This window comes from Lissotriton helveticus, chromosome 5_1 (assembly GCF_964261635.1).
Source record: "Lissotriton helveticus chromosome 5_1, aLisHel1.1, whole genome shotgun sequence".
Classification (NCBI taxonomy): domain Eukaryota; kingdom Metazoa; phylum Chordata; class Amphibia; order Caudata; family Salamandridae; genus Lissotriton; species Lissotriton helveticus.
In genome coordinates, this window is record NC_136065.1 from 1,166,317,232 (window position 1) to 1,166,338,986 (window position 21,755).

The 21,755-nt window shown below is 42.9% G+C and overlaps 1 protein-coding gene across 1 annotated transcript in view; it reads left to right on the forward strand.

The window, feature by feature from the left end:
• LOC144755186 (caspase-7-like) overlaps positions 1-21,755 on the forward strand; it is a 142,152-nt gene that overhangs the window by 66,896 nt on the left and 53,501 nt on the right. Inside the window, exons 4-5 of the mRNA XM_078643850.1 lie at positions 1,870-1,998; positions 16,929-17,104. Of these exons, the coding sequence (XP_078499976.1) occupies positions 1,870-1,998; positions 16,929-17,104 (305 nt within the window). The remainder of the gene's footprint in view (positions 1-1,869; positions 1,999-16,928; positions 17,105-21,755) is intronic.

A 21,755-nucleotide genomic window follows, 5' to 3' on the forward strand; every position in this document is an offset into this window, starting at 1 on the left:
CCAAATCATCTTCTCACTCACCAAGGACACCACCACCACCAGAACCAACTTGCACAGATGCATGACAAGTGTCGACAACTGGATGAAGAAAAACTGTCTGCAGCTGAACACAGACTAGACTGAAGTATTGATATTTGCCAACAGCAGCAACACATGGAACGACTCCTGGTGGCCTTCGGACCTAGGACCCCCACCCACTCCCACCAACCATGCCAGAAATCTCTGAATCATCATTGACAACACGCTCACCAAGAAATCACAAATAAACGCCGTCTCCTCCGCCTGCTTCTGCACTCTGGGCATGCTACATAAGATATACAAGTGGCTACTACTGCACATGAGAATCACCATGACACAGGCACTCATCATCAGCTGACTGGATTACGGCAATGCTGTCGACGTAGGAATCACAGCACACCATTTACAGAGACTCCAGGACATACAGACTGCCGCAGTCAGACTCATCTTCAACCTTCCCAGACAGATCCACATCATACCCCACCTCAGGCAACTCCTTTGGCTCCCCAGACAAAAGAAAGGCCTAGTTAAGCAGCTATCTCACGTACACATGGCTCTACAGTCTACACAATCAACGCCCCATCTACATTAACCACCACCGTAACTTCCACTAACTATCGAGAAAACTACGCTCCGCCTGCCCATACTTCTTGCATCTACCGAAGCAGGAGCGGAGGACGCTTCTCCCACATCGCAGCAAAGACCTGGAACAGCAACACCGTGCAACTCCGGACCATCACCTCACTTTCAGCATTCCGAAGGGCCCCCAAGACCTGGCTGTTCGAATGAGCCTCTGGGACCTGCAAATGCCTGGATACCCTTTCAGGTGATTAGCATGCACTTTATAAATCCTGATTGATTGAATTCTTCCACTGCCAGGATGTCCCAGTGGCTGGCATCCAGCCGCCCTGCAGTACCTTATGGTCAGGATCTGCACCTGCCATGCACGGAGACCACACACATTGAATGACACATGACAACTATTGGAGGAATACATCAAGGCGTAAGATTCATTCTTCCTCCATCCAAGAAAAACAAAAAGAAACTCATTGGCACATGCGTGGGTTGCCGTGATTAGCCGCACACTCATGAACCGAAAGAAAACGCATCTTTTCGCTTCCATACGGTATATTTAAATATGACAGAAAAGGGCTTGTTCATGCTGGTGTAAATTATAAGAGTAAATACTAAGACCGAGCGGAATTGAATTTACACTGGCAAAATCTGGAGCAATTTTAGGCACTTTTCAAAACAATTGTTCCGTTAAATGCCTCAAATTACACCGTTATGCCATGAGCTTCTTTTAGCAGAAAATTCACCCTTGCAGACTCATTTCGTGCTAAAAGTGACACAAACTGCCAAAGCCAGCATTTCGCATAATAACGAGTCATTTCATGAACTTTTTTTAGCATTTTGCGTACTTTCTGCAAAGCAAATGACGATAATTTTACCCAGGGCTAGTAAACACGTTGCAAGAACACTGAGCTGCATACTCACCTTTTATAAAGTTAGCTCATAAGAGTAAATATAGCTAGTCAGCTAAATAAAAATCAGGACTCGTTAACATGGTCCTAAAGAGCGAAAGACTAGAAAAATGCGTCTTTCTGGCTAAGTGAGAATACAGGGTTGAGGACAGAGGCTAATTCAAGAATTCTCCAAGAAAGTTGTGCAAAGGCAGACTCCTGAATGAAGTTCCAGTGTGATGGCAGAATGAGAATATCCCGAAGGCGTGAGTTGTAATACAGGGCATGTGATTGTACAATAGCAAGTTTTACAGGTCTTTAATTGTTTACATAATTTTTCATCATAAGTGTCATTGAAAGTCTAAATGTATGCTTTATGATCCTGCAGAAATGGATACTCGACGAGGGACCAGCAAAGATGCCCAGGACATTCAGACTTGTTTTCAGAACTTGGGATTTCAGGTTTCCATAAAAAAGGATCAGACCTGTGAGAAAATTAAAGCCCTACTGAGGAAAGGTAGGAGTATGACAAGTTGTGACAAAAATTGATGCAAATGTGACCAAAGAAATTTTTTTAACATTTTATATCAATTTAGGAGCGATTACTCTCATTTACTTATTTATCCTCACTTAGATCGACAACAGCACAATGTTTCAGTTGGATACAGACCAGACCCAACTTCCCTGTAACCCAGATGCGAGGCTCACTACCTTTCCTAACCTAAATTCAGCTCGGATATCATGTCTGATGAATAGGGTCAAATCTGTCTTCCCTGCCGATCCCTGCCCACCAAGGATTTTTCGTATGGCTCTTCCCGGGCTAGATAGTATGATCCTTTTGTTACTCAATCATTCCTTGGAGACAGGCTATTTGCCATTAGCATGAAGGAAGCCAGAGTCACCCCCCTACTGGAAAAGCCAGGGGCGGATGTAACCAACCTTAAAAATTATAGGCCCATCTTCCCTTTCTGGCAAAGATTTTAAAGGAACATGTCCTCACAATATTGTCATCTTTTATTGAGGAACATAATCTACTTCAAGGTAGGCCGGCTGGCTTCAGGGCCCATTGCAACACTGAACTTGTGATGGTGGCCGTGCTTGATGAGCTCAGAACTAGAGCTGATAATAAAGACGCAGGCGCACTGATTTTGCTAGATCTGTCGGCAGCATTTAACACAGTCAACCATGCACAACTCCTGATGAGACTTGCTAATTTGGGCATCAGCAGGTTGGCTCATCAATGGATCGAGCCCTTTTTGTCAGGAAGTCCACAAAGGACCCAATTGGGCGACCAATTATCAAAAAAAGGGCGACCTTACTTGTGGTGTCCCCCAGGGCTCAGTACTGTCGCCTCTTCTGTTTAACGTGTACCTGCAACCACTAGAGGCAGCATTAGCTGCTATGGACTGCCAAGTATTTAATTATGCAGATGACACCCAACATATTCAGCAAATTAATAATTCCTCGCAAGCTCAGTCCAGCGCCCAGAACATCCTCAGATACACAGTGAACTGGATGGCAGCTAATTCATTAAAAGTTAACCCGGACAAGACTGAGATCCTCATGATCTCCCCTGAAAGGGAAGCCCTGGAATGACCTCTTTTGGCCGCAGGAACTTGGCATTGCCCCGAGGCCTGCGCATGTCATTAAAAGTCTGGGCATCAAGATAGACACCAACCTCTCCTTGACCAATCAAGTGTCCTCGGTGGTTGGCAGCTGCCTGGGTCTAATGCTAGAGTTGCGGAAGCTGGCTCTCCTACTTTCACATACCACTCTCAAGATGTTCGTATCTGCCACGATAGTGTCTAGATTGGACTATGGTATTGCTCTGTACATTGGCCTCCCTTAGAAATTAATCAGCAATTTGCAGGTGATCATGAATGACGCTGCCAGGTTGACTTTTAGGCTGCCTAGATGGGCTCATGCCACCCCTTTGCTGCACAGGCTACATTGGCTCCCTGTTAAACAGAGAGCCAAGTTTAAGGGCCTCTGCATTGCCCAAAAAGCCATTTTTGGTCAGGTCCGAGCTATATTAAGGAACGTCTGATGAATTAAGTTCCGGAACACACATTGCGATCATCAACGGCAGGTTTTTTGGCCCTTCCAAGAGTCAAACTGGCATCAAAAGGTGGCCGAACATTCTCGGTCCTAATTCCCCGAATCTGGAATGTACTACCAGAGAACCTTCGGAAAGACTCTGCCCTCCTTTCCTTTAGGAAAGGCCTTAAGACTTATTTGTTTAGGGAAGCCCTGGTCACAGTATAATTCTGCATGTGCCTGGGTCTCTTGTGGCTACCTGAGTTTTCTCTATAAGCGCTGAGACCCGCTGGTGATTTTGCGCTATATAAGCTACAATTAACATACCATTACATTTAGTTGGCAGTACGTAGATTGCAAATACCGGTCCACTCATGCACACCTCAGAGCACTTTGTGGAAAAGAATTTAGACGGTTGTTAATGGCATTAGAATTATTATACCGTGAATGTGTCAATTATGTGGCTAATGTTACTCCCTGGAGGGCGGTCACTCTTACATTGTCAGTTTGTGAGCTTAAGAAAGCAGCCTACTGGCCGAGAACCAGTGTCACAGTGGATCCAAGGGCCTAGGGGGATTTTGCTGAGACTGATATTTCTTCCAGGATTTTTATGAGGGCCATCAGCGGTATACAATTCAATCAATGCTGAAGAATGTGTTTCACTCTGGCTTATTAATTGCAGTAGTCTGCAAGGATTTTGAAGACATTTTTATAACCAAGATTTTAGGGAGAAATCCATGAAATATATTTAGATTTCTGTACACTTCATATGCAAGATAAATGAGGATTATGAATTGAATCACATTCTCATAGAATGTAGGAATAAACAAAATTGATTTATTTTTATATACATACTTATGTACAAACTAGAATAATCGCCATGTGAAGCATTTTATAGTCCACTTACTCTATAATCTTTAAAGGGCCATGCAGTGTAGCGAAAAGAAACAGTTCTCTTTTCCCACTCCTGCATCTCTAACACTATTTAACTATAACAGGTGTTCTAGAATGTTTCTTTGTTAGAAGATGTCAGTTGAGGTTTGAAATCTACTGTGATGTCATCAAATTAATACCCCCTTTAAAGTAGGAATCCAGCATAGAGAAAATAGTTATTTTTGCCCTGTCCTAAATCTCTAGCAATCTGCAACACTAAGCGTAGAATATTCCTTAGTTTCATAGTGCCATCTGGGTTTTTGCAATCTGTTGCATCATCATTGACTGGGTGGCCCCTCTTTAAAGGAGGTCCTCGAGTGAAGAAAAAACATACAGTTCTCTTTGCCAAGTCCTAACAATCACCTACTATAGCCCTTCTAAAGTTCTAGAATGTTCCTTTGTTTGATAGTGGCAGCTGAGGTTGTGCCACCTATTACGTCATCATTGACTGGGCCGCTCCGTTAATGGGGCCATGAAGCGTAGAGAAAAAACTGCTCTTTTTGACCAGTCCTGCATCTTACACAATCACCACAAAATGTCATTCTAGAATTTTGCTTGGCTTGATTATATCAGCAGGGCGTTAAAAATAACCCCTTTAAAGTTAGTTCAGTTTTCCCCCTTTTGCAGGTGCCTACTATCAGGGTAACCTACACTCATTCATTTTAAGATCATTAATTAGCAGCCTTTTGTGCCAGGCACAGCTGATAAGGTAAAAGCTCATCCTTACTGAACCCACCCAATGATGCATTAACGATGTGGAAGGAGTGAACAGCAATGCAGCCTGAGAACTTTAAAGGTGGCTGTAGTTGCAAGCCTGACTTTCACTAGTACGGGTTGATAGGATTTACAGCCCGATGATTTGGGAATAAACAGGACCAAAGCATGCATTTTACAATAAACTCTTTAGAGGAAATTCTTTTAAAAATATATCTTTTTCATAGCTTTTTTCCCGTTCAACTTTACCTGTACAATACCAACAAGTGTACATAAATACCTAAAATGAAGATCCATAAAGTTAGCCAACATAAATAGCATTCAATAAAGTAGAAGCACTAATTCATTATACATTCCAATTTGTAAACAGACTCAGGAAATAAAATGATTTAACCAATATTGATTAATAAAACATATCCAGCCATATTGTAAAGCCCCCATATCCTCCTCCCCTTCCTTTTAGCCTGCTTGCCTTTACATGCATACAGTGTCTTTTCAAATTGATATACATGCAGAAGGTCGGAGGTAAAGAATCCAGAAAAGATTAAGAGATACACAGCCTACAAACTGCCATTGCAATAAAAATAATTTCCAATCCTGGGCCCATATGTATCTTGTCCACCCCTAATAATATATAAGTTGTGGTGATGGGATGATTTTACATTACAGAACTTCCCCCAAAAAGCCTACGATTCCTAATTCGAGCAATTTTAAGCTACGGCAATCTTTGCTGGTGTTATATATATATAGGTCAAACAAAGTCTTGTAGTGTTGTGACTGAAGATTCGAGGCACACATGATTGCCCTTCCCATCCCCAGTGATTTCAAATAGCCGTGGTCAGATAAATCAAGTCTGTCCTGCCATTTCCCATTCTGTTTCTCCAAATCATAAGGACCAGTTCCAACAAACAGCCATATAACTGTGAGATGGAAGGGGTAGTGTTCTTTACCGATTACTTCCAGCAAAGGTATTCAATCAAAGCCAGCTATTCCCCCAGTCTTTCTCATAAAAAATTCCCAAATCTGTAGATATTTAAGAAAATCCCATGGCCCAGCATTAAATCTGTTTCAGACTACCTTAAAGCGTACCAACAGATTCCCAGCAAGAAGATCCTGCCCAGCCCGCTACTTTACTACCTAGTGAAACAGCTGTCATGAAATATGCTAGGCAGTTGTTCATTCCGGATCAGGGGAGTGCATCTACTATACCTACTCACCCCCAGTTTCTTTTGGACCACCGTCCAGTTTCGAAATACGGCATACAAAGTCTTAACGCAAGTTTGCTTAAAATAACTTGGCTCAAAAAATCTCAATGAACAGCTATGGGCTGCGTTGCCAATCAGAAGCACCTAAATGGAGGGTACATAACCCATTGCTTGGCATTCTATTGCCCGGCAGTTGAATAATATATTATAGCACTGCATGGCAGCAGCAAAATAATATAATCTAAAATTAGGGAGCACCCACACCCCCCTCTCTGTGGGTAAACACATAAAAGCATTAGCTCTCCTGGTTTTCCCATACGTCCAAATAAAGAATGTCATTAATCGATCAATTTTCTTAAACTATTCATTACTGAATTCCAATGGGACAGTATGAAACACACATAACTGTTTATGAAGGAAAATCATCTTGACTAAGTTACATCTCCCCATTATAAAGTCTCAGATTGTCCCACTGTATAAAATCCTTCTTTGGTTTCTCAAGAATGGGGGTTAGGTTTAGATCAATTATACACTCCACCTTGGCAGTGATACATATTCCTAAATATATGACTTCATTCATAATCTTACAATCGGAGGCAAGTATATGACTGTAAATCAATACCTGGGTTTTAGCCTTATTTAGCAGAAACCCAAATCTGGTCCCAAAGTCTTCTGCAATCTCCTCAACAGCCCACAGAGCTCTGTCTGGTTCGCTTGTAATTATGGCCACATCATCAGCATAGGCTGACAGGCACAATATCCAGTGAAGAGTCTAACCTCCTGAGAAAAGTGTCAATAAATAATGTGAATAATAAAGGAGAGATGGGACAGCACTGTTTTGTGCCCCTCTATATACTGAAGGGCTCTGATTCGTGTCCCATTATTTGTATGTGGGCTATAGGCTTATTATACATTGAGCGAATTGCACCAATGAAATCTCCCCCCAAACCATTTACCTCCAGAACTTTCCACAAAAAGGCCCACGAGACCCGTCGAAGGCCTTTGCAGCATCCAATAAGGCCACCCCCATGACTTTTGCCAGGACTTCAGTTGCATCAAATAGAGAAATGACCCTCTGAACATGATCCGTAGTCCCTCTGCCGGGAATGAACCCATGCTGCCGCTCTGACACCAGTCGGTGTATAACGCCCGATAGTCAGGTGGCAAAGATGATAGAGCAGACCTTCACATCACTGTTAAGTAATGTGATTGGTCTATATGAACCCTTAACTGTGGTGTCCTTGCCGTGTTAAAAGAAATATATATATTGGCAATACCCCATGACCCGAGGGGAGGAGCCCCAGTTTTAACACCATTAACCAGGCACTGCAATCTTGATGTATTTCTGTACGGAATACCTTATAAAATTCAAGAGGGATGTGGTCTGGCCCAACTGCTTTCCCAAGTGGTAAGGCGAACACAGCCTTGTAGTTGCTCAGGTAGTATAATTCCCCCTAACATCAATATCTCCTCATCTGTGATACTGCTCGATTGATCTGCCATGCCAATATCTAAAAGCCTAGGGCCACAGTCAGGGGTACCCCTATACAGATCAGCATAAAAGCCCCTGAAAGCCTCTCTAATTTCACAGGGGTCCGTGACTATATTTCCCTGCATATTCTTTACTCTGCTAATACAGCCAGAGACACTCTGTTGCCATGCCCTAACTGCGAGAAACCCCCCAATGTGCTTACTATACTCGTAGTGTTCCTGTTCTTTAAACAGATACTTTGTAGCTATTTTAACTGCAAAATGTTTGTTTAGACAAGCCACAGTAATAGCGATCAGGTTCAGGACGGGGACAGAATCTTTCCTGGTTTTTACAACACAGATTAGTTCTGCTTCCAAACTACTTAGCTCTTGATAAAGGTCTCTTCTGCGTCCCAGCGCCTGCTTCTGTTTGGTAATGCTAGAACTCAGGATTTCACCTCTTACCCTGGCTTTAAATGCATCCCAAACTATTCCCACAGAGCTGCTTCCTTTATTCAGCTAAAAAAAAACACGACCCAAGACTTAATTTGTTTGACATAGTCAGGATCCAGCAGCAATCCCCTCTCAAATGAACATTTTCTGGGTACCCGAGGCAGCCCTTTCAAAGAAAACTCAAAAATAATTGGGTTATGGTCCGACACCCTCTAGGAAAGAGTTCAACCTGTGCTCCTCTGGCCAATGCGGGTGATGCAGAAAAATATTCCAGCCTGGTAAAGTTGCCATGGTGAGCCGAATAATAGGTGTATCCTGGTTCAAGGTCCTTCAACAAAGGCCAAACATCAATTAGCCCTAGTTCCTTCTACAAACGACCCAGGGACTTAAAGGATTGCGGCTTGTGCCCTGCATAACTTTCTTCGGCGCTACATACCCCCCCTTGGGCCATTTAGATTAAAATACCCACAAACAACAAATGGCCCGGGCCAAAATGGGAGTTCGACTGCCAAGAAATTAAACAAACTGGGATCATCTAGTACTGGGGCATAAATTGTACATAAAGTAAAAGACCCACTGCCCAGCTTGCATTCCTTTATAGCCCATCTTCCCAGCTTGTCTGCAATGTTACGTCCAGGGGAAATAGAATTTCCTTTCACTAAGATTGCAACCCCTCTGGTCCTAGTTTATTGTGTCGTATAGCAAATAGCCTTCGATGCAAAGGTGTTCAGCAGAGCCCTGTCCTTACTGGCAACGTGGGTTTCTTGTAGACAGTACACATCTGCTCTTAAAAAATGTAAGCCTTCTTGTACCCGCCTTCTTTTACTTTATCATTTAATCAACAGATGTTAATAGAGGCAATTCGCAAACTAGCCATAGCTCTTAGAGGCTGTCAAAACCACCTGAAAATACCACCTCAATGAAGCAAATACCATGCTGCTACCCCATCCTATATTTTGTGCAGGGTCTACTTTACGCCTAACCGCTGGCCACCCACTCTCCCAGCTATATCCATATTCATAGTGCTGCTGTTCTTTTGAAAAATACATCATCACAATTACACTTACATCCACCTGTTGTGTGTTGATTATCACACTGTCACGCACCCAGCCTCCACCACCTTCCCAACCCCCTTCCCCTCTCTGGCAATCCCCTAGACACCCATCGACACCCCCTCCCACTACCCCCACTAGTGAAAGCAGCCAGACCAGACGGGTCTGTGTGATGGAGACAGGAGGTCTACAACGTGGGGCTACACCCGCCCCCTTACAGATGTAAGCCCCTTCGCTCCCACCTCAAAACAGTACCCAGTGAGAAAAGAGAGAAAAAGAAAACCAAAAAGGAAAACCATTAATAATATTACGGTAATCAAGCCAATTCATAAAGAGGGTCCCAGCCCTTATGCATTGCCACTGCTCGCCGAGACCTGACTCAGATATTCTTTGGCTTTATTTTTCAACGCAAAAAATTTAACAGAGCCACGGACAATAGATTTCAGTCTGGCAGGAGCCAATAGATATGCTTCGAAGTCAGCATCTTGAATGGTTTGATTACCTGTCGCAGATGCCACCGGTGTTCAACAGTTGTATGGCAAAAGTCAAGGGGACGAAAAATGGCAATCCTAGGTATGTCGGTCTTGCATCTGGGCAGGCTTTCTCAAAATTAGGGTGGCGAAGCAAAAAGTTGCCAAATATACTAAGATAGCCCATGGTCGTCTTGAGTTTCTTCCATCCTGGACAGATTTATTACGGGTCATCGGGAACTGGGGTACTCTTTAACCTTCCGTAGCCCAGTCCCATCCTGACAATTTAAGAAAGGCAGTCTTTAAGAGATCCAGCATGTAAAAGAGTACATTATCCCACTCATTCCAAGTAAATGAACATTATTCCTATGCTGTTGGTTTTCCATGTCCTCCAACTTCCACTGCACATCTGCTAATTGTTACTCATGCATCTTGGCTTGCTCTTTCACCTCTGTGACAACTACCTCCAAGGTCCTATCCTCAATGCAGCTCAGGCGCTCCCTAATCTCAGAGCATGCCTTCCCCACCTTCCGAACGGCGCCTTCCAATGGCACCTCACAATTTTCTTGCAGCACATCTTGCCTTTTTGCTATCTGCCTGTGTATCATGTTCTTTAATGGACTCCAAAATTAAGCTTAACTCAAGGTTTGCAGACATGGTCACAGTTGACTGTATGCAGATGAAACTATTTGGGCCTCCTGGCCCATAGGAATGAATTGGAAGGTATTCCTTAATTGAGATTCGCAATTTGCTAATCATAATTAAGGAATGCCAAGAAATTGCTAACTATTTGCGAATTTTTTTAATACATCTCGTTTGCGATTCTCAAATAGCGATTCAAAAAAAATCGCTATTTGAGAATCGCAAATAGAGTATTTGATACATATGCCTCTTTGTGATTTAATTAAAAAACATATTTCAACCTAAAGTACTACATTTCCATTCTTGTTAAATTAACTATATCACCCATAGACATGCCCTTGTCTGTAAACAACTAGTGATTCTACCAAATACCAGCTTTTACGCTTTCAGAATTAGGTGTTTGGTGCCCTAGGACCAGCATGTCATGTCCATCGAACTCACATGTACAAACGCTCGACACAAGCAAAAACTACCTTACTTGCCCATATATCACAATGCCATGTCTGGAATGTCCATCATAAGGCAGGGACAGACACCAGAGTGCATGTGTACTTGAATGTCCTGTATTCCTACTTGATACCCGGCAGCGGTATCAAGTGCGACAGAAAAGTCTCCAAACTCTCTACTCTCCCACTCCCACTTGAGATAGAGGCCTTCAGTTGCCCCTGTACAACCACGTCAAGCAAAGTACATGAAGAGACAGTAAATGTAGATCAGTTAAGATGACCCAGATATCTCCAATTGAGCCTTTAAGTGTGGAGGGGGCCCCATCAGCTCCAGCGACAAAGTGGAAGGAGTTGGTGGAGTGAGTCCTCCTGTTTTTCGAAGCCACAAAAAACTGATAATGCTCAAAAGCGAGCCATGCAGCTCCATCTGGGAGGAAGAGACATTTACAAAATATACAAGACAAGCGCACCTCACCCTCATTGCAGCTTTAACAGCTCATTTTTAACCCATGGCCAATCAAGACTAGCAAAGATTCATATTCAGGCAGGCGAGGCAACAACCAGAAGAATCCCTCGAAGTGTTTCATGGTCGCCTGAAAGAGTTAGAAAGCATGGGCCTCATTTATGAAAAGTGACGCATCGCGGCCTGAAAGCAGCGATGCTTCACTTCTCAGTGTGCGCTCCTTGAGACATATTTGATGCATCATATTTACTGTATGACGCATCATGTTACAAGGAGTTACAGATACGTCAGTGTTTCTGACGTATTTGTATGGCGCAAAAGTGACGCATTGCTGGAGTGTGTCACAAAAGTGACGCAACTCCAGCAATGTGTCCTTTCACATGGGGCAAGCCCCATGTGAAAGGGCCTGCGTCAGTCTCACGCCTGCTGTGAGGCAGGCGTAAGATATTGACGCATTTGTGTCCTAGAAGTGGCGCAGCAAAATCTTTTAGATTTCACTGCGTCACTTCTATGACCCTTTCTTGCGTCAGAACGCCCCCCCCTGCATACATTATACCTGGCGCAGGTATAATGTGGCGCAGGGGTTTACAAAGTGACACATCTACCTAGATGCGTCAGTTTGTAAATATGGTGCAACAAGGCAAATTTTTTACGCTGCTGGTGCGTCACAAAAAGTGATGCACCAGCGGCGTAAAAGTGACGCACGTCCTCATAAATAAGGCCCCATGTGTGGTTTTCAAGATGAAAAGTCAGATGTAAGGGGGCAGATAATTATGGGGTGTTCCTCAGCTAAACTGCAAGAACGGATTCTGGAAGAGTCAGGAAAACCACTAGCTGACATCCTCACCCTTGGCAGGACCAAAGAACTATCCAGAACACATGCAGTGCACATGGAGGCTGCTCTTCAAAAGCCTGTCAAGATGAAGCCGTTAACGCAATCTCTACAAACATTCCGTCGCAATCAAATAGGACGAAGAACCAGAGAACACAGTCTTGTGGGTATTGTGGTGGACCCCCTCATCGCCCATCTGAGTGGCAGGCAAGGGGTAAAAGTGCACCGCTTGTGACAAATTGAATTGCTTCATGAAGCTATGCAGCGGCAGCAAAGAACGAACCCCGCGATCAACCGTCAACAATATCCCGGAGGTACAAGAAAGAAGCAGTGACATGGACGATGATGGTAGTGAAAAAACACTCCATCCACTCAGTTTTCACCATTGGCATGGCATCTCAGACGTCGAGGCGTTTACCCCAATGCCAAATACTAGTGGGTGGACACCCTTCCGCTGCAGTAGTGTACACGGGGGCTACCATTAATGTCCTTAGAAGTGTATGGGGAGATTAACTCACCAACGTCCTTAGCCCAAGCAAAAATCTAAGTTTTTGCATATAGGGAGAAACGACTGCTCATCATCAGAGGCCAATTCAAGACCAAGATTACGTATGAACAAAATTCCATTGAGTCAGAGGGGTATGTGACAGAAGAAGGTCACAGCATGCTTCTGGGGTGCCTATCAGTGGAGGCCTTGGGCATCGTCACATTCGCCTTCGGGATACATCAAGAGGAAATCAATCACATCCTGATGAATTTTCCCATGTATTTAATGGCATTGGATGCCTAGGAGGAAAACAGATGTACCTGCACATCGACCTCTCAGTACAACCAGTTGCCCTATGACACCGGTACATCACATTTCACGTCAGGCGTCTGGTCGAGAAAGGAAATGAACAACTTGGAAGCAGAAGGCATCATAGAGAAGGTGAAAGGGTATGCGTGGACATGCGCTTCCCTGATGCCCCGATTGAAAGGGAATGACATCTCACTCCAACCATTGATGACCTCATTGGCGAGCTCAGTGGCGCCAGCTGGTTCTTCAAACTTGACCTCCACTCAGGATATCACCAGCTAGTCCTTGATGAAGGGTGTAAGTACATAAAGACCTTCTCAACACACGTGGGCCTAAGGCGATATCAGCGGCTGAGCTTCGGAATGTCGAGTGCCGCAGAGGTGTTCCAGAACACCATCCAAGAGCTCCTCACGGATCTTCCTAGAATGGCCAACGTCAGCAATGACATTCTGATCCATGCAAAGTCAATACCAGAACACTCACTCTTCTCTGCATCAAATGTGCGTTCCTCCAGTTGCCCCAGATCTGGAGAAGGTGAAAGATATCAAATATGCCCCTGCACCCAGCAATGTGACCGAGATGCGCAGTTTCCTTGGCATGGTCAACTACTGTGGTTGGTTCATTAAAAAGTTGCGTTCCAAGCCACTAAAGACGCCCTCTCCTGTTCCACCACCTTGCGATATTTCGATCTCCAGCAAAACACCCAAATTGCAGTTGACGCTGGTCCTCGAGGACTGGGAATAGTTCTAATGCAGCGGTCAAGCGAGGAGGAAGAATGGGCTCCAATGGCCATCTCAAGCAGAGGTTTTCTCAGATCAAAAAAGAGGCCATTGCAATCTAATGGGGGTGTTGCCACTTCCATCTATATGTTTATGGAAAGCTCGTACTGGTCTCTACAGATAACAAACCTTTGATTCCCCTATTCATGGGGCCTGTGTTGAAACCTCCACCCAGAATAGAGAAATGGATGCTTCAACTGCAGTAGTACAACTGCAGGGTCAAGTATCACCCCGGAGCGAACAACCTCGGCGACTACCTGTCCCGCATCCCCGCGTGGCTGCGCCCAGCCAAGACGAGGATGCAGAAGAGACTGAGGAAAATGCACGTTATGTGGTGGACCGTTCTTGCCCGATGCCCATTTTGCTTGAAGACTTGTGTCAAGCCACTTATCAGGATGAGTGTCTACAAATAACTCTGGAGGCAGTAAAGACAAACAAGTGGCATCAGTTCAAAGGTCAATGGGCTCTTCTCACCCCAGAGCATGGCATGTGCTTGAAAGCTTGTACCACGTGCGACAGGAACTGAGTGCGGATCATAATGGGTACCTGTTGCGAGGCTATTGCCAAGTCATCCCTCCCTCATTGGCTAATCGAGTAATGCAACTGGCCCATGCTGGACATCAAGGGACGGTGAAAACAAACTAAGGGATGCCTCCGAACCAAGGTGTGGTTCCCCTTGATGGATGAGAAAGTAGAGGAAACAGTATGGTCCTGTTCATCGTGTCAAGCCACTGGGGAATCAAGCCTTTCAGCACCCATACTGACAGAACAAGGTCCCCATGGCCCCTGGATATGTGCTAGCATGGATTTCGAGCGCCTCCTGGATGGGAGACACACTCTAGTGGCAATTGATGACTACTCTAAGTATCCGGAGGTAGAAGTATTATCTTTCCTTAGTGCCTCTGAAGTCATACTGATGCTAGAAAAAATAATGGCCACCCACGGGCTTATTAAAGAGCAGAGGGCCAACAATGAACCTCCTTTCCAAGGGCAGGAAATTGAATACTATTTCACCTTGCTAGGGATCGTCCACAAGAAAATCACTCCCAAGTGACCTCAAGCTAACGGAGAGGCTGAACGCTTCATGAGGACTTTGAATAAAGTAATCAGAATTGCTACTGCCAGTGGTGAGTCCCCTGAACAAGCCATTTACTCATTCTTGAGGGACTATAGACAAACCCCCATTCCACCACTGGTCAAGCCTGTGGTCATCTCACTATATGGAGAGTAATTGTAGACTCCATCCCTCATCATCCGAAGTGGATCCCTGGACCATGAATGACCAAGAAGTGTATAGTCGAAGGAAGAGGTCGAATGACCAAGCCAGTCGTTTCCGCAGAGCAAAAAGTTCTAATATGAAAGTTGGGGATCTCGAGCTAGACAAAGATTGATATCCAGGCAGCAAGTTAAGACTTCAGTTTGGGAAGGATTCATGGCATATCACCTCAATGAGAGGAACCTAAGTCAAGGCCAGTAGGGGGCAAGAGTCAATAACGCAGAACGTCTCAGCATTCAAGAGATTCTATCTCTGCCGTGGTACGACATCCCTGGGTGGCATAAGAGACTGGATATTCAAGACAGGAAAGGATGGCCGGATGTTGAGCCTGAAGAAGCTGAACCAGATGAGGGGGATTCAATAGTAAGGAGCCCCGAGGATCCTGCAAGCACAGAGACAGCGACCGAGTCAGGTCGTGAGACATGGACAAGGTATGGACTGAGGAGCAACCCCCAGCAGACTGAAAGACTACAGCTGCTAGAAGGTTGTCTTTGAACCACGGGGCCAGGCGAGAGTCGAGGTTGGCGCAGTGTAAGGTCACAAAGTCTGCTGCACATTGGAACTGTACCGAATTTAGTGACCTGTGGGGATTGTGGTCAGAGTGCATACTTCATCATAGTTCATGTTGTTAAGGATGTCTGATATGTTTTTGCATTTTTTGGAAGGAATGTGGTATCGCCCATCGTGATACCTTAGTTGCCGGCTGACCACAACTGTTAGTATAGCCAGGGGCGTGCTTCTGCTAACCCTGTGGCGTGTGAAATGTTGGCTTCGCCCATGTTACGTGAACATGTAAAATAAAGGCTCACAGGTGTGTTTCTCAGTTAGAGGACCCCGTGCGGTAGTGTTTAATATACTTTGCGCATGGCCTCATTCATTGTGTCTTGTAGGCCCTGCCTGCACATGCCACAGAGCATCGGCACTTCTGGTGTCAGTAGAGTGTTGAGCAGGTGTGTATCAGACCTCTCCTTGACACAACACCCGTGTATTCTCTGGTCTGCCATTAGTTTAGGCCTTGTGTGTTATTAGGTGAGTGGGCCACACACAGGATCTCTCCAGCGTATGATGGCTCAACAGCATACTGTGTTTATTCACGTCTCCTCAACAAGGGCCGTATACTGTCATTAAATTGGTCCCCTCCCACCCACTTAATCAACAGGGCGCTCAGTTGCAGTCCTGTTCCATGGACCCTGTCCATCTTTACCAGCCAACTGCCATCTTGGTTTACAGCCACCAATGCTGGTTCCCTGATTTCGGTCCGAATTTCACATTTATGATCCTTCCCGTTCGCTTCTGCTGTCCTCTCATCTTCTGGCACCAGGTTCTGTCGCACCCACCCAGGGAGAGCATGAATTAAGGCCAGTGCAGGTCTTCGTAAACTGGCTTGGCCCTCCCATTACAGCCTTCAGTCTTTCATGGCATCTTGAACCCGACCCCTAATTTCCAGCATTCTGTGTTGTGCTTATTACTTGAAATGTCTGAAATCATGCCATTATGCCACATTGATTAAAGTTGAGTCCGGGGAAAAATCCTGTGACGGTAAAACAGATCAACACGAACAAACTGAATGCATGACGTTCCTTTTCACAGCATGTGCAATTTATTTTTTTATGTGTGCAAAATGCGTCTTTATGTCCAAAATAGATGTGTAGACGCATTCCTTACTAATAAATAGTGCTAAATGCCGGGTTTGCAGCTCATGGGATTTCAGGTAGTTCTCCTAAAAGTTTGCAGACATTTGCACACCTCTACTCAGTAGCTCTCTATACATTTTATAACTGGGTACCTGGAACAGCTGCTCTGCGACACCTGTGTAGGAACATATTTACCCAAGACTTTAATTTAAGCTTTGAAATATATTTACCTTGTTGCTTTGCAGTTGCTGAAGAGGATCACAGTGATAATGCCTGCTTTGCTTGTGTCCTGTTAAGCCATGGCGAGGCGGGATGTATTTATGGGACGGATGGAATGATTGAAATAAAGGATCTGACTACACCTTTCAGAGGAGACCGGTGTAGATCTCTTGTTGGGAAACCCAAGCTTTTCTTCATTCAGGTAATTATTTATGCTATGAATATTCGTTATTGGTGTGTGTCTTTACTTTATTTGTCAGAAAATGTATAATCAGAAATTAATGTAAAAAAACATGTTCTGGTGGAATGCTACTTTCAGATGGGACAGTGGACTACATCTGAAATTGGCCACAACACAAATACTATTTATTTGTTTTGTACCTTTTATCAATCTGGCGGCAATGTTGTTTGTGAATTTGAGGTGATAACTAGTGAGAGACTGGGGATCAAAATGAAACACAAAACTATTTATTCTTCGGCATTGGACCACTATATATTCATCTATGTGCCACTTGGTGAGACTTTTAGAAGAGTATATTGAGTAATATGCTAGGAGGCATGCCAGACCATTAGGCACTAGCACCATCATAGGCAGTGTGGCAAACTATCTTCCAAACCACCACTGAAGTGCAGACTTCTACTACATCGGCCATAAGCTGAGGACGATGCGTGTACAGTCGTTCCACTTTTATTTAAAAATAAAATCTACATGGCAGGTTCCAGCCCATCTTGCCATGGGGATGATATATCATTCACATGGACAACTCTCTGAGTTATTCTCTTTGTTTTTCATTTTTTTCATGATACCTCACGGTGGTCCCTTCCACTGCTATTCCTGGATCGATGTGGATCCTGGAAACGTCCCTTGAAAAGACCTATATTCATAATGTCCCTGACACACTGGGAGTTTGTTCCTGGAAATCATGGAAATGTTCTCCATTTTCTATAAGGTCTTCATGATTATCATGACATTCTATGACAGAAGGAATTTCTGCAGAAATGACTTTATATAGTCATCCTAACATGCAATATCATTGCAATACAGTTTCAGATGCCATCATGGTCACTTAATGGGTGTCCCCACTGCAGAGCCACTCAGCCATGCAGCAGGGCCACCGGTTATATGAATCTTCATCATCAGGACCCTCCTGAATCTCGTTTGTGCTTGCTAAGGATACCCTCTTTTGTGCTGTGTTGGACACCTTCTCTCTGTGTGGTGCCAAGACCATCTTTTTGCCAGGCCACAAACCTTTCATCCTCTTTCATTTTTCTTCTTCATCTTCCTTTTCCCACCAATAGTTATAGCCTGCTCGCTCTCTTCCTCTTCTAAAGTCCAATATTCTTCATCAGAATTATCTGTTGCCTTCCTTTTTTTCTGAGAACTGATCCCCAAAACTCCTTAACTGAGGATCTAACTTTCACTTTTACCATTTTTTCATTAGATCTCTATAATTCTCCTTAACTATTTGCTCTCCTTCCTCACACATACCACCGTACACTTAAAATAACCTTTTAATATTGTACTCCTACAAACCTATATCTAAAATTAATTATTAATTCTTTAATATCAAATTTCTAAGTAATACATCTCTGTATATATATATATATATATATATGTGTCACTTTCATCCGTAATTATCTAAGCGCTCTGAAATTTTGTTTATCTCAGGTTTGTCATAACCTGTGTCTCTATAGCAACCTGTAAACAAGATGGCCATCCGTAGACCTACAACGCTGCCGCGTAGAAAATGATGCGCACCATCATGAATTAACAGATTGCCTATAGTTTCTTCTCTCTACAATACTTCTGAGAACCTTGTCTCGGAGCAATCCCTTAACACTAAAATGGACTCACGTTATGCAATGACGCTATCAAGTACACATATGCCACACGTCAATCCACTATGAAGGCCCGCCTGTACTCGCACTCATGTGCCGAGAGCCACACAATGAAGCAAAGCCCCTTCACCACTATGCTGCCTTGTTCAACTCCCCTCGCTTCACGATACGAGAACGAGGGAATTCTTTCTTCCAATTTTTTTTAATTGAATCTAAAAAGCTGTACAGATAAATGTTATGTTCCTTTAAGGAATTGTTTATCTCGTGCTCACAACCTGCATTCGTTTCTGAGGTGAGACAGGGAGAAGGACTGGCAGCGTTAATATGCACGCTGACACGTATAATCGTAATTACGCATGCAGGCTGCAAGGTCACGCAGAGGGTCAAATTATGTGCCGCCATTTTGAATAACAACATAAAAACAAGTTTCATCGCGTAGCTCACGCAGAGTTACAGCGTTATATGGGATTAAATCTATTTAAAGAAACCCCATATTTTATTCGTTTTAAAAGCGAAAAGACCTCCTTCAGCCATCAGAATTTCTGCATTTAATTATGGTACAATTTTTTATTGAAAAGTACAGATTTACTCAGATATTTTTATATATCATTTGTACCTGTTTGAATTTCTACTGTTATTTGTCCTATTATATTTTACAATGGCATCTCAACAGAATTTCACTATTCAACCTCCTCAACCATTTTGGTCTTCAGGATCTGAGCCTTCTATCAAATGGTTAGAATGGAAAGCTTACTTTTTGAATTTCAGTAAAGCCATTGACTTGGATAATTAAATGCCTGCAGATAAGGAAAAAAACGCTTTTCTTGTATTCAATTCAGCTGGTTTTAAAGGCTTATGATCGTATGCAAAAAGGAACTGTCGGAGGAGATGTTAATGAGTTTCTAGCCATTTAAAAAGATTTTGATAACCACTTTGCACCTAAAGTTTGTATTGGAATTACAAGATACAAATTCTTTCATAGGAAGCAAGAGGCTAACAAAACTATTGATGAGTATATTTCAGCTCCTAGACTTATTGCTGACAATTGCAAATTTGACCATTTAGAAGATCAATTATTAAGGTATCAAGTGGTTATGCACACCAGAGATTTATCTATTCAAGATCGCCTAGGGATTAATGGTGATTCAGATTTCAAAGATATCTTGCCACTTGTAAGAAAAGCAGAACGTTCCAGTCGCAGTGCAAAAGCTTTAAAGAGTGAAAATAAAGCACATGACAAAAATTAAATTACAGTCAGAAAAATTAAGGACAAGTCTGCTGACAAGAATAAGAAAACTAACACAAAATCTTCAAAACATGATTCATCCAAAAAGAATGAAAATTTAAAATGTTATCGTTGTGGTAGTAGTTCACATTTAGCTTCTAACAAACTTTGTCCTGCCTTAAAACAGAGATGTACAAATTGCAATATTGTTGGACATTATGCCAAAGTGTGTCATAGAAATAAATCTGTAAAAGTGAAATTTGTGGATGATGGTGATGAGACTAGCTCAGATGAGGAGGACCATTTAGTCAAAAAGTTCTCTTCGCACACACTATTGCTGAAAATACAACTACTGACAAAAGTGTTTATGATTCTAGAGAACTGTTCTTGCTAAATATTATTGATAAGATAGGAGACAACAAAAAGAACCTTTGTGTTTATTGTCCTTAGGTGGTGTCAATATTCAAATATATGCTGATTCCGGATCCCCATACACAATAGTAAATGAAGAGGTTTGGAATAGTAAATTTTCAAGGAAACTAGGCAATGAGCTAATATATGAGATATTTGTCCAGAAGGATTTTCCGGGGAAAAAAATAGATATGGTTTGTTTTCGGTCTCTGTTGTTTAGATTTAAAGGAAGGGAATCTTTTGGCAAGTTATATGTGTCAAAAAAAGTCCCTCAGTATTGGGATGGAGAGATCAAGGCAATCTTGGTATAATACTTAACCCCAACAGTGAGGATCCTGTCATGCTCACAGATGACAATACAGATTTTTGCAAAGAAATTTAAAATTCATAGCCTAAGGTTTTCAGCAAGGAGATTAGTAGGTTAAACGAGTTCAAACACCAAATAGTGTTAAAACCTGGTGCTTGTCCGAAAATTCATAAAGTTAGATATATACCCATTTTGTTGAGGAAGGAAGTAGATCTTGAACTTCCGAAACTAGTCAAAACTGATATAATTGAACCGATTGAATCATCACAATGGATTTCTCGGATTGTTGTTGCCTGCCGAAGAAACGGTAAGTTGAGGTTATTTATTGATCTAAGACATTTAAATAACAGAAATGTTGAGCTTAATTAAAGATGCTAATTGATTTTCTACAATAGACCTATCTGCCGCATATCATCAGATTTCTCTAACTGATGAAAGCAAACCTTTGACAGCGCTCATACCTCCTTCAGGTTGCTTTCAATACAAGCTATTACCATTTGGCCTCGCATCTGCTGCGGCAATTTTTCAAAGGTTGATGCGCCAAATTTTCAGTAAATTTGATAAGGTATGTTGTTTCCAGGATGATATCCTAGTTTTTGGGAAGGAAAAACAAGAACATGATATTATCCTCAAAGAAGTTTTGGGTATTCTGGAACAAAAGGGGTTAACTGTTGAACACACTAAGTGTAAATTGCAGTGAAATCCATCACATATTTAGGATATGTCATCAGTGGTGAAGGGATCTCTACCAAACCTGCCCTCGGTGATTCAGTGTTGAATGCTCCTCATCCAAAAAACAAAGATGAAGTATGATCTTTTGTTGGTTTGGTTGAGTTTTATTCAAAATTTGTGAGAAATTTTTCAAGCAAAGTTTTTAATATACATCAATTACTTAAGAACAAATCCAAGTTGAGTTGGTCTGCAGAATGTAGTGAAGAGTTTGGAAATATTAAGAAGGCAATCTCCAATGCACCTGCCTTAAGTGCGTTTGATCCTGAACTGGAGAACTATATTACAGTAGATGCTAGCAATAGAGGGTTGGGCGGAGTATTTTCTCAAGTTAATCAGGAT